Source organism: Rhynchophorus ferrugineus, unplaced genomic scaffold (assembly GCF_030347505.1).
Source record: "Rhynchophorus ferrugineus isolate W39M unplaced genomic scaffold, kcgeb_rfMv2 rfM2, whole genome shotgun sequence".
In the NCBI taxonomy this organism is placed as follows: Eukaryota; Metazoa; Arthropoda; class Insecta; order Coleoptera; family Curculionidae; genus Rhynchophorus; species Rhynchophorus ferrugineus.
The window spans coordinates 77,781,041-77,796,069 of record NW_027472581.1 but is presented as its reverse complement, the minus strand read 5'-3'; the positions used below and the strand labels follow the sequence as shown (position 1 = coordinate 77,796,069).

General features: G+C 31.3%; 1 protein-coding gene across 1 annotated transcript; it reads left to right on the top strand.

The window, feature by feature from the left end:
• The first annotated feature begins 4,989 nt into the window (after positions 1 to 4,989).
• On the top strand, positions 4,990 to 14,586 carry LOC143190581 (venom acid phosphatase Acph-1). The gene is made up of 7 exons (XM_076394971.1): positions 4,990 to 5,215; positions 7,204 to 7,311; positions 7,364 to 7,603; positions 9,762 to 9,932; positions 12,850 to 12,973; positions 13,027 to 13,241; positions 13,668 to 14,586. The coding sequence occupies exons 1-7, from the start codon at positions 5,090 to 5,092 to the stop codon at positions 13,809 to 13,811; spliced, it is 1,128 nt and encodes a 375-aa protein (XP_076251086.1). The 5' UTR covers positions 4,990 to 5,089; the 3' UTR covers positions 13,812 to 14,586.
• Positions 14,587 to 15,029: the final 443 nt, after the last annotated feature.

Sequence of the window (15,029 nt, the reverse complement as noted above, 5' to 3'; positions counted from 1 at the left end):
AATATATTCGGTGAAGAATTGCAGATGTTTTAAAAGAAACTGGTAGATCAACACCACATTAATAAGTCCGATTCTCATATTGTTTTGTCTATCCGCTGTATATTACTTCCATAACATCATTAAAGAAATTGGCGGATGCTTCACTATAAGAATAAGACAACATTTCTATGAATCTATTCCGTGAAGAATCGCAGATATTTTAAAAGCAACTACGATGTTGATTGTGTATTGATAATACACAGTGACATTTAATATTCTAAGATGATAATATGTCTACATAAATGACCATGTTGGGTTTTAGAGAAGAAATCCAGAAGTAGATTTTGGTCCACAACATCATTAAAGAAATTGGCGGATGTTTCGATCTATACAAAATTCCAGCGAATCTATTCGGTGAAGAATTGCAGATGTTTTAAAAGCAACTGGTAGCTCAACACCACATTAATAAATCCGATTCTCATATTGTTTTGTCTATCCGCTGTATATTACTTCCATAACATCATTAAAGAAATTGGCGGATGCTTCACTATAAGAATAAGACAACATTTCTATGAATCTATTCCGTGAAGAATCGCAGACATTTTAAAAGCAACTACGATGTTGATTGTGTATTGATAATACACAATGACATTTAATATTCTAAGATGATAATATGTCTACATAAATCGCCATGTTAGGTTTTAGAGAAGAAATCCAGAAGTAGATTTTGGTCCACAATATCATTAAAGAAATTGGCGGATGTTTCGATATATACAAAATTCCAGCGAATCTATTCGGTGAAGAATTGCAGATGCTTTAAAAGCAACTGGTAGCTCAACACCACATTAATAAGTCCGATTCTCATATTGTTTTGTCTATCCGCTGTATATTACTTCCATAACATCATTGAAGAAATTGGCGGATGCTTCACTATAAGAATAAGACTACATTTCTATGAATCTATTCCGTGAAGAATCGCAGATATTTTAAAAGCAACTACGATGTTGATTGTGTATTGATAATACACAATGACATTTAATATTCTAAGATGATAATATGTCTACATAAATGGCCATGTTGGGTTTTAGAGAAGAAATCCAGAAGTAGATTTTGGTCCACAACATCATTAAAGAAATTGGCGGATGTTTCGATATATACAAAATTCCAGCGAATCTATTCGGTGAAGAATTGCAGATGCTTTAAAAGCAACTGGTAGCTCAACACCACATTAATAAGTCCGATTCTCATATTGTTTTGTCTATCCGCTGTATATTACTTCCATAACATCATTGAAGAAATTGGCGGATGCTTCACTATAAGAATAAGACTACATTTCTATGAATCTATTCCGTGAAGAATCGCAGATATTTGAAAAGCAAGTACGATGTTGATTGTGTATTATCAATACACAATGACATTTAATATTCTAAGATGATGATATGTCTACATAAATGGCCATGTTGGGTTTTAGAGAAGAAATCCAGAAGTAGATTTTGGTCCACAACATCATTAAAGAAATTGGCGGATGTTTCGATATATACAAAATTCCAGCAAATCTATTCGGTGAAGAATTTCAGATGCTTTAAAAGCAACTGGTAGCTCAACACCACATTAATAAGTCCGATTCTCATATTGTTTTGTCTATCCGCTGTATATTACTTCCATAACATCATTAAAGAAATTGGCGGATGCTTCACTATAAGAATAAGACAACATTCCTATGAATCTATTCCGTGAAGAATCGCAGATATTTGAAAAGCAAGTACGATGTTGATTGTGTATTATCAATACACAATGACATTTAATATTTTAAGATGATGATATGTCTACATAAATGGCCATGTTGGGTTTTAGAGAAGAAATCCAGAAGTAGATTTTGGTCCACAACATCATTAAAGAAATTGGCGGATGTTTCGATATATACAAAATTCCAGCAAATCTATTCGGTGAAGAATTTCAGATGCTTTAAAAGCAACTGGTAGCTCAACACCACATTAATAAGTCCGATTCTCATATTGTTTTGTCTATCCGCTGTATATTACTTACATAACATCATTAAAGAAATTGGCGGATGCTTCACTATAAGAATAAGACAACATTCCTATGAATCTATTCCGTGAAGAATCGCAGATATTTGAAAAGCAAGTACGATGTTGATTGTGTATTATCAGTACACAATGACATTTAATATTTTAAGATGATGATATGTCTACATAAATGGCCATGTTGGGTTTTAGAGAAGAAATCCAGAAGTAGATTTTGGTCCACAACATCATTAAAGAAATTGGCGGATGTTTCGATATATACAAAATTCCAGCAAATCTATTCGGTGAAGAATTTCAGATGCTTTAAAAGCAACTGGTAGCTCAACACCACATTAATAAGTCCGATTCTCATATTGTTTTGTCTATCCGCTGTATATTACTTCCATAACATCATTGAAGAAATTGGCGGATGCTTCACTATAAGAATAAGACTACATTTCTATGAATCTATTCCGTGAAGAATCGCAGATATTTGAAAAGCAAGTACGATGTTGATTGTGTATTATCAATACACAATGACATTTAATATTCTAAGATGATGATATGTCTACATAAATGGCCATGTTGGGTTTTAGAGAAGAAATCCAGAAGTAGATTTTGGTCCACAACATCATTAAAGAAATTGGCGGATGTTTCGATATATACAAAATTCCAGCGAATCTATTCGGTGAAGAATTGCAGATGCTTTAAAAGCAACTGGTAGCTCAACACCACATTAATAAGTCCGATTCTCATATTGTTTTGTCTATCCGCTGTATATTACTTCCATAACATCATTGAAGAAATTGGCGGATGCTTCACTATAAGAATAAGACTACATTTCTATGAATCTATTCCGTGAAGAATCGCAGATATTTTAAAAGCAAGTACGATGTTGATTGTGTATTATCAGTACACAATGACATTTAATATTTTAAGATGATGATATGTCTACATAAATGGCCATGTTGGGTTTTAGAGAAGAAATCCAGAAGTAGATTTTGGTCCACAACATCATTAAAGAAATTGGCGGATGTCTCGATATATACAAAATTCCAACGAATCTATTCGGTGAAGAATTGCAGATGTTTTAAAAGCCACTGGTAGCTCAACACAACATTAATAAGTCCGATTCTCATATTGTTTTGTCTATCCGCTGCATATTACTTCCATAACATCATTAAAGAAATTGGCGGATGCTTCACTATAAGAATAAGACAACATTCCTATGAATCTATTCCGTGAAGAATCGCAGATATTTGAAAAGCAAGTACGATGTTGATTGTGTATTATCAATACACAATGACATTTAATATTCTAAGATGATGATATGTCTACATAAATGGCCATGTGGGGTTTTAGAGAAGAAATCCAGAAGTAGATTTTGGTAAACATCATTAAGGAAATTCGGTGAAGAATTGCAGATGTTTTAAAAGCAACTGGTAGCTCAACACCACATTAATAAGTCCGATTCTCATATTGTTTTGTCTATCCGCTGTATATTACTTCCATAACATCATTAAAGAAATTGGCGGATGCTTCACTATAAGAATAAGACAACATTTCTATGAATCTATTCCGTGAAGAATCGCAGATATTTGAAAAGCAAGTACGATGTTGATTGTGTATTATCAATACACAATGACATTTAATATTCTAAGATGATGATATGTCTACATAAATGGCCATGTTGGGTTTTAGAGAAAAAATCCAGAAGTAGATTTTGGTCCACAACATCATTAAAGAAATTGGCGGATGTTTCGATATATACAAAATTCCAACGAATCTATTCGGTGAAGAATTGCAGATGTTTTAAAAGCAACTGGTAGCTCAACACCACATTAATAAGTCCGATTCTCATATTGTTTTGTCTATCCGCTGTATATTACTTCCATAACATCATTAAAGAAATTGGCGGATGCTTCACTATAAGAATAAGACAACATTTCTATGAATCTATTCCGTGAAGAATCGCAGATATTTGAAAAGCAAGTACGATGTTGATTGTGTATTATCAATACACAATGACATTTAATATTCTAAGATGATGATATGTCTACATAAATGGCCATGTTGGGTTTTAGAGAAAAAATCCAGAAGTAGATTTTGGTCCACAACATCATTAAAGAAATTGGCGGATGTTTCGATATATACAAAATTCCAACGAATCTATTCGGTGAAGAATTGCAGATGTTTTAAAAGCAACTGGTAGCTCAACACAACATTAATAAGTCCGATTCTCATATTGTTTTGTCTATCCGCTGCATATTACTTCCATAACATCATTAAAGAAATTGGCGGATGCTTCACTATAAGAATAAGACAACATTTCTATGAATCTATTCCGTGAAGAATCGCAGATATTTGAAAAGCAAGTACGATGTTGATTGTGTATTATCAATACACAATGACATTTAATATTCTAAGATGATGATATGTCTACATAAATGGCCATGTTGGGTTTTAGAGAAAAAATCCAGAAGTAGATTTTGGTCCACAACATCATTAAAGAAATTGGCGGATGTTTCGATATATACAAAATTCCAACGAATCTATTCGGTGAAGAATTGCAGATGTTTTAAAAGCAACTGGTAGCTCAACACCACATTAATAAGTCCGATTCTCATATTGTTTTGTCTATCCGCTGTATATTACTTCCATAACATCATTAAAGAAATTGGCGGATGCTTCACTATAAGAATAAGACAACATTCCCATGAATCTCTTCCCTGAAGAATTGCAGCACTTTTAAAAGCAACTGGTAGCTCAACTCTATATTAATAATACACAATAATATTCAAATGGATGACTTTTTTTCGAATGTTAGCAGAACTTTCTAATCTTATCTCCAATAATTTTACACAGTGAGATTGCTTAATATTGGAAGGTTTAATTTTAATTACGGTTTCTGCGGTATTTTAAAATATTATCATCCTATATACGGATTTTATTATATTAATTGTGGGTAGATAACGCTCTCGTTCAACATTTCAATTGTTCACTTTATTAAGCCTCTGTCTAGCGTGCGCGAAGCTAAATAGTAGCATTGTTTACGTACAATAAACCAAATAAAGGAGACGGTTGAAATGGAAAGGATTATTAAGCAATTAAAACCGTGTGTTATTTCAACAATCATCCTGTTATTATTTTCTGGTGAATACGTTAGAGGACAATCTAATTACAGTACCGATACTCTGGTACTAGTTCATGTAGTAAGTTACATTTTATTTTATTACGTTATGGAGTAACTATTATTCTCTTAAAATAAACTTATTTTATATTATTATAAAAGGTCAATTGAGAAGTCGCCGGCCTGATACATAGATGGCACTACTAGAATTAAATCAATATGTTTTTTAGTTAGCCCTAAACCTCAAAAGACGCGTGTATACATTTGACAGCTGTCGGATCATTCGTTTGTGAATTATAGCATTTTTTCGTGTTGATATAATATTGCTTTTTGAAGGGAAAAATACAGTTGAAGCAAAAGCTTAACCATCAAGGATTGGTATATTAAGTTTAGACGTGGTGAACTGAGCACCGAAGACGGTGAATGTAGTGGACGCCCAAAAGAGGTTGTTACCGACGAAATCATTTTAAAAAATGCACAAAATGATTTTGAAAGGCCGTAAATTAAAATTGAATGAAATAATAGACACTCTAACGATATCAACTAAACATGTACATCATATCATTGGAATATTTGGATATTAGAAAGCTCTGTGCAATGTGGGTGCCGCGCGAGCTCACTTTTGACCAAAAACAACGACGAGTTGATGATTCGGAGCAGTATTTGAAAATGATCAAGCGTAATAAACCCGAGTTCTTCCGTCGATATGTGATAATGGATGAAACATGGCTCCATCATTTCACTCCGAAGTCCAATCGACAGTCATCCGAGTGGACTGCACACGATGAACCAGCACCAAAGAGCAAATTTCATTAAGTACCTTGGAAAAGGAAGGACCATCAACGGCGACTATTACATAATGTTATTCGACCATTTGAAAAACGTAATCGCCGAAAACCGGCCGCATTTAAAAATAAGGAAAGTGCTACTTCACCAAGACAATGCACCGTGTTACAAGTCTGTGAAAACGATGGCAAAAAACCATGAATTGGGCTTCGATTTTCCTCTTCATTCACCATATTGTCCTGATCTGACAACCAGCGACTATTTTCTGTTCTCAGATCTCAAAAGATTGCTCGTTGGGAAGAAATGTTCGTCGAATGAGGAGATGATCGCCGAAACCGAAGTCTATTAACCGAGCAAAGGACAAATCGTATTATAAAAATGGTATCGAAAAGTTGGAGGGTCGCTATAATCAGTGTATCACCCTTGAAGTGAATTATGTTGAGTAAAAAAAACTAATTTTGCCAAAAAAATGTGTTTCACTTTGGTAGGCAAAGACTACTTTGGATTCAAATATCAGGGTCATTCTTGTCTACTTATTCTTTCTCCATCGCTTCTTACAACAATTGGAAGAGTTCTAATTGATCTAATTGATATTAAATATTATATTTTCATGTAAAATATCTGTTCAAATATATCTAATTGTTAGATTTAGATTTGATTTAGTTTGTTTTACGATTATGTGCTTCACAGTCTCTCTCAAAAATTTATACATACATACTAAATAAATTAATCAGAATTATTACATTTCAAATATTCTTGCTGTCTTAAGCTTATATAACCATCTGTATACAAAGGATATGTGATAACCTGTTTCATTTATATATAGGGATATTTTTTAAATTTTCTATATATTTTCTATTGTTTCGGCATTTTAGTGATGTGGCTCCTTATTCTAAAAAATATGTATTATGCTTTCTTCATCCTTTTCGTCATTTCGGCGTTTTTATCCAAAAGTACATCATCAAGATGAATATCAAGTAGGCATTATTTTTCAATTAAATTGATAATTCTAAAGGCAAATTAAAATATCGGGTGTCATAGGGAAATTTCTTCGTATAGAATTTATTGATATATGGTATAAAAGCAGTTTCTAAAAAATATACTTCTTTTATTAAAGTATTTTGCAACTATAACAATAATTTGTAAAATAATTTACATTTTACATGAAAGAGTTTATATTATAAAATAAATATGAAAATTATTTATCAATTATTTTAATTAATTTTAAAGAAGTCATATTAGTATTGTTAATGAAACGTCAATAATATATTGAATATATTTCAGTTATATAGACATGGTGATAGAACACCTAGTACAGCGGGGCTCTGGAAAACCAACCCCTACTATAATGAAAGTTTTTATGAACCATATGGATATGGCCAACTAACAAATGTAAGTAAAACTGGAGCTATAATAAATATAGTTTAAATCACTTCTATGCTAGAATGGGAAAAGAAGAATGTACAACGTTGGTGTAAGTCTTCGTAAGAGATATGACAATTTCCTAGGTACGACATGGAATATGAACGTGTTGGATGCTTGGACGACCAATTACAACCGCACGAAAATGTCCACATCTCTTTTGTTGGCTGGCTTATATCCGCCCAGTGGTTGTTTGAGATGGAGAACAAACCTTAACTGGCAGCCCATTCCATATAATTATTTACCGGTTTCACAGGACAAGGTAGAACTGTTTTTTTTAATTATTGATATCGCCATTCGATTGAAGTAATTCCATAACATCATATATATAATCTATATATAATATTTATAGGGAACAAAATAGGTTATTATCATTATCACATATTAATTATATATAATCAACTGTCATTAGCGACTATGTGGTGGTAATTTATTAAAAATAGTGGTAATGGAAAACTATTATTATTTCTCATGGAAATATATCTCTCTATTCTCTAATTACTCGAGCTACACTAGTTCTTATGTTATATAATATATCTCAATGTTGTGAAAGGAGTTCCAAAAGAGCAATTCTAAAAATTAAATTAATTATTATATTAAAATTAATTTTATCAAAACATTAATATAATCTTAAAATTCCATCAGTTGTAATAAACGATATATATTAAAATAAACAAATAAATAAAAATTGATTGATTATATATATATATATATATATATATATATATATATATATATATATATATACTAATCCATCAGGACATAACATATTTTTAACAAAAAAATTGAACCGACTTCGGAAAAATAAATAAGGATGCTCATTAATAATTAAAAAGTAGCCGGCTTGGTGGCGCAATAAAGGCGATAGGACGGTCTTCCTACTGTTGCGATAGCTGCGGATTCGAATCCTGCTGGGGCACGGTCGTAAATTTATGCTTGTGATTGTTTAAAATCCGACAAGGAAAGTGATCCCAGTCAAGCCAGTAACCTGTGGGTAACACCTGATGTCTTCTATTGGTCCTCGGCATTAAGCCTACCGACTGGCGAGTGACCAACTTAGAAATAATTCGAGAAGATATCCGGTCTTACCCCAGCCTGGTTATATATTTGATAGATAATTACTGTTTACAGTCAAATGCATGGTTTGACTGCTTTTTCAATTCGTGACGTCAGACGAAGATGTACGAAACCTTTCGTGTATAAATTGTGAGAGAGCAAAGGATAGAGATAATTGCTTGGAGTAGTTAATTTTATATGTGCTTATATTTTCCAGCGGTAATATATGCGAGACGGAAATGTACATATGCCTTCACATACTAACTTTAAAAGAGAAAAGGAAAAAAGTAATTACTGAATACTATTAACATGCAATTAATAATTTCATTTTAAACGAAGTAGATTTGCTTGTATATTTCAATATTCCGTGGATAACATGGAGTGGAATAATATCCAACAAATGTTTTATAGAATTTTAATATATTAATAGCAATTTTCATATAATATACTATAATAAATATAGGCAATACAATAGAACTTAAACAAAACCTAAAATCTAAAGATGGACAATAACCATAAATGCTATGTAAAGATTAAACATATACCTAATCTTAGAAAAAAAAGTTCATGACATAATTAAAAATGATCCCACAATAACTACTAGACCTTTTTTAAACAAAGTAAATGCTTTATTTATTATTGAATACAAATATTTTTTAACAAAAATCGAGCGAGTAATCGAAATAGTACCTACCATTGTCATAAAAGCAGTCAAAAGTGTTTTAGTATTTATCATTCACAATTTTAATCTTTTTACCCTATTCCAATCTTGAATATTGAAAATGCTGCTATATTAATATACAATATATTGTTATTTACAAGAAAACTACCAAAAAAACCATAAAACTATATATATTACAAATAAATCTGTGCAAGCTTAAATTTGGTACTTATTTGTTAAGGTCGTGGCTAGGACGACAGTGTCAGAATGTTAAAAATCAGTCCAATAAACTAGTAGAATCAAAAATAGTAACTAGAAGTACACGACTGAAGCAGTCAATAGCAAATAGTGAGAAAACCAGTCAGATCAGAAATGGCGACTGAAAACAGTCGACTCAAACAGTTACTGGTAAAAAGTAGTAAAATCAGTCGAACCAAAAATAGAGACTGAAACAGTCGATTGTTCGCGACACTATTTAATCTTATATGATGGGATTTATTCAGACCCTTTATCAGCTCTATTTTGGAAAAAGAATGGCTCTATGATAATAGTAAATAATTAAAAATATTATTCCCTCTTTTTTTTGAGATAGTTTTTGTTAAAAAACGTACATTTAGTTTAAATGGTGTGAATGAATTTATTAAAATTATATTCGTATAACCTTAACATTCGCTATTTTTATAAAGATATTTTAAATTTTCAGGAACTTTCATCATGGGCTTGTCCTACCGTTTTACAATTCATCTATAATACCACCAGCACCGTAGAGAGATTAAAAGCATATGATGGGTTAATTTCAGATCTATCCAAAGGTACAGGAGAATCAATCGATTATATTTCAGCACTCGATCTGTATTTTGGCATGTTAATACAGGTAATTAATTAATTTTATAAATCGAGATATTTTCAAATTTCAAACTATGATTATTATTTATTTGTATTATGTTTTCTTCCTCCATTCCAGTAGAATTATAACTTAGATCATGTTATATTAAATAGGTCAAAAATAACATTAATCTTATCACAGCAGTTTACCGATAATTAATCCCCAAAATCTATTATGTTTATATTATAATGATTTTTATCTATAAGATTCCCAGTAGCCGTATAAAATAAAAATAACCCTTTGTTATTTATATTGAATTTAAAGTTAATTAATATAAACTCAAAAAGTAATTTAGATTAGGCAATTCATCAAAAATTAATACAATAAATAATAGCAATAAAAATATCCTGATATTAACCAAAACTGATCAATTTATAAAAAAAGGTATTGTTATAAATTAAAAATAAAAGATTAACTTTAAGAGAAATATGTTTAATACAAGGGAGATGCGAACTGTAGGAATTGGTACTGAGGAATATATCCTCGACATTCCAAAAGGGTCCTTTTGTAAACCACGCCAGAGTGGATACAGTAGGAAGTTCGACCAAACTGACAAGACTAATCGCTAGCAATACATACAATATGTAAAACGAAATATTGAATATAGGTATCTATGAATATACTATTGTGTGCTTGCCTGTATTCTGATCATTTCTTCACTTTAAAAATGCATTTACTTTGTATACTTGGTTTTAAATATCATCCATCAAAATCAACATCAAATATTGGTATGCTAAGTTTAGATGTGGTAAAATGAGCACCGAAGACGAACGCAGTGGACGCCCAAACGAGGTTGTTATAGATGAAAACATTTAAAAAGTCCACAAAATTATTTTGAATTACCGTAAATTGAAACTGAATGAAATAGCAGACACTATAAAAATATTAACTGAATGTGTACATCATATCATTCACAAATATATGGGAATGAGAAAGCTCTGTGCAGCAGTGTTTGTAGATGATCTAGAGTAATAAAAACCATTTTTATTGACTACCTTGAAAAATGAAGGACCATCAACAGCGACTATTACATAGCGTTACTGTACCGCTTGAAAGACAAAATCGCCGAAAAAAACGGCCGCATTTGAGGAAAAAGATAGTGCTGCTTCACCAAACAATGTCCCTTCTCACAAGTCAGGGAATACTATGGCAAACATCCATGAATTGGGCTTCGAATTGCCTCCTCATCCACCATATTCTCCAGATCTGGCTACCGGCGACTATTTTCTGTTCCCAGATCTCAAAAGAATGCTCGCTGGGAAGAAATTTTCGTCGAATGAAAAAGTAATCGACGAAACTGGGCCCTATTTTGAAGTAAAGGACAAATCGTACTACAAATATTGTATCAAAAAGTTGGAGGGTCGCTATAATCAGTGTATTACCCTTGAAGGAAATTATGATAAATTAAAATAAAAAAACTAATTTTGCCAAAAAAATATGTATTACTATTGAAGGCCAGGAACTCTTCAATTGACCTATTACTGGTTTATGAATCCTGAGCTCGTCTTGCTTGTGTATTAATGCGAATACAAGAGAACGATAGTAAAAAAATAATTTGTAAATTAAGATTGGACTAAGTATATCTAATGTAATTTAATGATAACTCTAAGAAAAAGGACATCGACGTCGTGATAACGTGAGATCATTGATGTTTTGAAAATATTGTATATCATTATTTACGCCTTGTCTCCATTTTTCTGACAACATAGCTATACCTTGTTGAAAATTACGATATTAGTTTCGCAGTGATCCAATTATTGTCTCATTTTTGTACTGGATCATTCCACAATATACACAAAAAGACAACTTGGCCATGAATATTCCGCTTCGACGTCGATTTGGATTGCTATCATAGGATAAAAAAAGGTCTAGACCTTTTGCACTTCGATTGTATCTACCTCGGTATATCTACTTTTCATTGCCAGTCCCAATACGCCACAAAAATTCTTCTTTTCCTCACACAACCTCCTCCATGCTGTAAGAAACAGACAGTCCGAATCGTATGCTTCTTTTGGTATTCTCTTCACATAGACTCACCATTGATTGGAAACATTGTAAACAATGGTTGTGCGCATCATAGCATTTCTGCAGTCGTCAGGAGTCTAAGATTTATGATCGCTGCACCACTTCACAGTTTAGCGTTGCTTTATCCCTTAGAGTTGTTAGGGTTTCCCAAATATAGCTCTTTTTTGAATGGTACCTTTGCGAAGCTCCTGTCATACTGTTTTCTGTCGTGAGTTCTGCTGTCACTTCTGCTGCGATAGTTTTATGTCGTCCGGCCGAAATATTTTTAATGTTCGCCCACTGTCTCTCTTCTCCAATGATGTTTTACCATATTTTATGAATACCATCATTACTGTTGATACGGTCGCTCGTGAAAAGTGAAATATAAACGACAAGACTTCATATGTAAATTGAGCAATACATATAGTGTTTTTAAAGTTTTTTTATACCTACGTCCTCAAGATATTTAATGTATTTCCCGCCACAATTTGTAATTTTGTTTTAGAATCATATAATATTTTCCTTCTCATTTTATTCTAGATAAAAGGAGACACAATGCTGATTAATTTTCAGATAACAAACCGTAGTTTTAAGATGTACTGTAATGTTAAAATAAATTATATCTGATAACATTTCTGTTCAATTATTTTATTTAGATTAGAATTTTGTTGTATGTCAAATCCAAACTGAACTAAAACTGAGAGTTGATGTGGCAACACTGCGACATTTTGGCGTCATAAATTTAGATGACCTATGTACAAAATAACTTTGAATGGAGTAAAATGTCGCATTATTTACACGGAGGCAGTGTTACCAACATGCAACAAGATGTACTATATTAGATGTTTGTTTATATTATATATCTATAGCTTATATGACTTAATATAATCTTTTATTACAGACTGAACTTGAGCTACCTTTAGAAAATTGGACAAAGTCAGTTTTTCCAGAGCCTTTCAAAAAATATATTATAGATTTTTATTATATTGAGACAAGTACTAAGGAACTAAGAAGAATAATCGCAGGTTAATATTGTATATATTTTTAAGACATCTGAACTCCTACGTTTATATTCAAGGCTATTTCCTGAAGAAAATTATCGAAGACACCCAACGGAAAATTGATGGTACCTTAGATCCGAGTGGTAGAAAGATATTTCTTTATAGCGGACACGAAACCAATCTGGGTACTATTATTGCCGCACTAAATTTACTAGATATGCAGGATGTTCCTGGATATGGATCGCATTTGCTATTCGAAGTTCATAAAATCGACGACGTCTACGGATTTATGGTAAATATCACTTACCAACCTTTTTATGTTTTTTTTAATTTCAGACTCTGCATTTTCTTTAAAATATCATAATCATCATATATAAATAATGATATCGCACGACCAATAAGACAACTGACTCACGTCATCAAAATTATTGACGTCAGCACGTCGCAATATTGCCAAATAGAAACAATCAAAACAAGCATAGCCTCAAATCGTTTGCTGGTATACAACCTCAAATTATTATGACTAATTTCTTTAGGAATTTTGCAGACATTTGGCAACATGGATAGCCAGTAACCACCCAAATGCAATATCATAGCATGTTCCGATGCATCAGACATTATTCAATTCGTATTTAACTAAGATAAATTTGGAATGAAAAATCCACTCTTTTGAGACAGAAAATTGTAAAAAATAACTATTTACTGGTTTTCTTTTTAGATATACTATCAAAACTTTAAAGAAGAAGATCCCATACTGCTAACACTACCCGGATGCGAGGCATTCTGCCCAGTTGATGATTTCGTTAGGCTTACGTTAGATATTATACCGGAAAGTGATGATGACTGTTACAAAGTCGAATAAAGAACAGCAGTTTCTTCTGGATAATGGATATTTACATATATCAATAAAAATTAACTTTTAATAAAAATATATGACAAAATGGTGAATGGAAATTTGGATAGAGTAGCTTACATTTGTATTAAATATATTTTAATGAATTATGAAATATGACAATATGATTGGCAATTTAAGATTTATATTGTAAAATAAGTATCGTTTCAATTGCTAATGCTCTTTAGATGTATATACATATAACGGTAAATAATATTATTTAATAATTAAAGTAATTAAACTAATAAATTGACTATTAATTAACGTGTATAATAAATATTTATTTTATTGATATTACGAAAACTCTTACTTTATTATTTAAATTCTCTTGATGTATCATTTTTCAACAACATATGACAAGCTTATTTCATACATAATTTAGATCATTGTAATAATTCTTACCTTCACCATTTTATAGCTATTATCTTTGTAGAAACTATGTTTAAATAATTAAATTAATTTCGCCATATCGTCAAGAATATTATTCCGTTGATAGGAATAATTTTGTTCCACAATTATACATTTACTAGAGAATAGTAAAATTTTATGTTTGTTGTTTTTTATGGTAAATGATTTGTTTTAGAAGGAATACCAGGAATGTGAGTAGGGTTTTTTGATGAATTACATTAACATAATTTAGTCTTCTTTTAGCTTAATCTATTAACATTAGAGTTTTTATTTTATTACTAATTTTCTAGATCTTGATCTCTAGAACTACATTTCTAATAAATAACAAAATAAACAATTTGTACCATATTATTTTCACTCTATATATAATACATACTTGCCTAAAGCGTAATAATTTTAACAAAAACTAACTAACAAATCATTTAAATGTATTATTTCTCAAACGAAAAGCATAACTAAAATTTAATATTGCAGAGGTGTAAAATAGGAATAAAAAAAACATAATTTATTACAATATTTTCTCTAATTTGCTGGCAAGTCTTAGATTTTTACAGCACAGGATAATAAAGAATATTTTACGTAAACTAAGTCAATGTGAATTAAAATCCTTGAAATGTAAATTTTTCTGGATGTATTATTATTAGGTAGTACCTTGGGAGTCCAAACAGTTGCAAATATTTTGCTCTGTTTTTTCTTTTCATTATTTTAGCAGTACCTTATTGTCACTTAATAATCGAATAGATGTTTTTAGTTTAAAATATAATCAGACAAACTACAAAG

Coding starts and splice junctions, on each gene's coding strand:
- LOC143190581 (XM_076394971.1), top strand. CDS start 5,090: ATGGAAAGGATTATTAAGCAATTAAAACCGTGTGTTATTTCAACAATC. Junction 7,312..7,363: donor GATATGGCCAACTAACAAAT/GTAAGTAAAACT, acceptor CTTCTATGCTAG/AATGGGAAAAGAAGAATGTA. Junction 13,242..13,667: donor ACGACGTCTACGGATTTATG/GTAAATATCACT, acceptor TTTTCTTTTTAG/ATATACTATCAAAACTTTAA.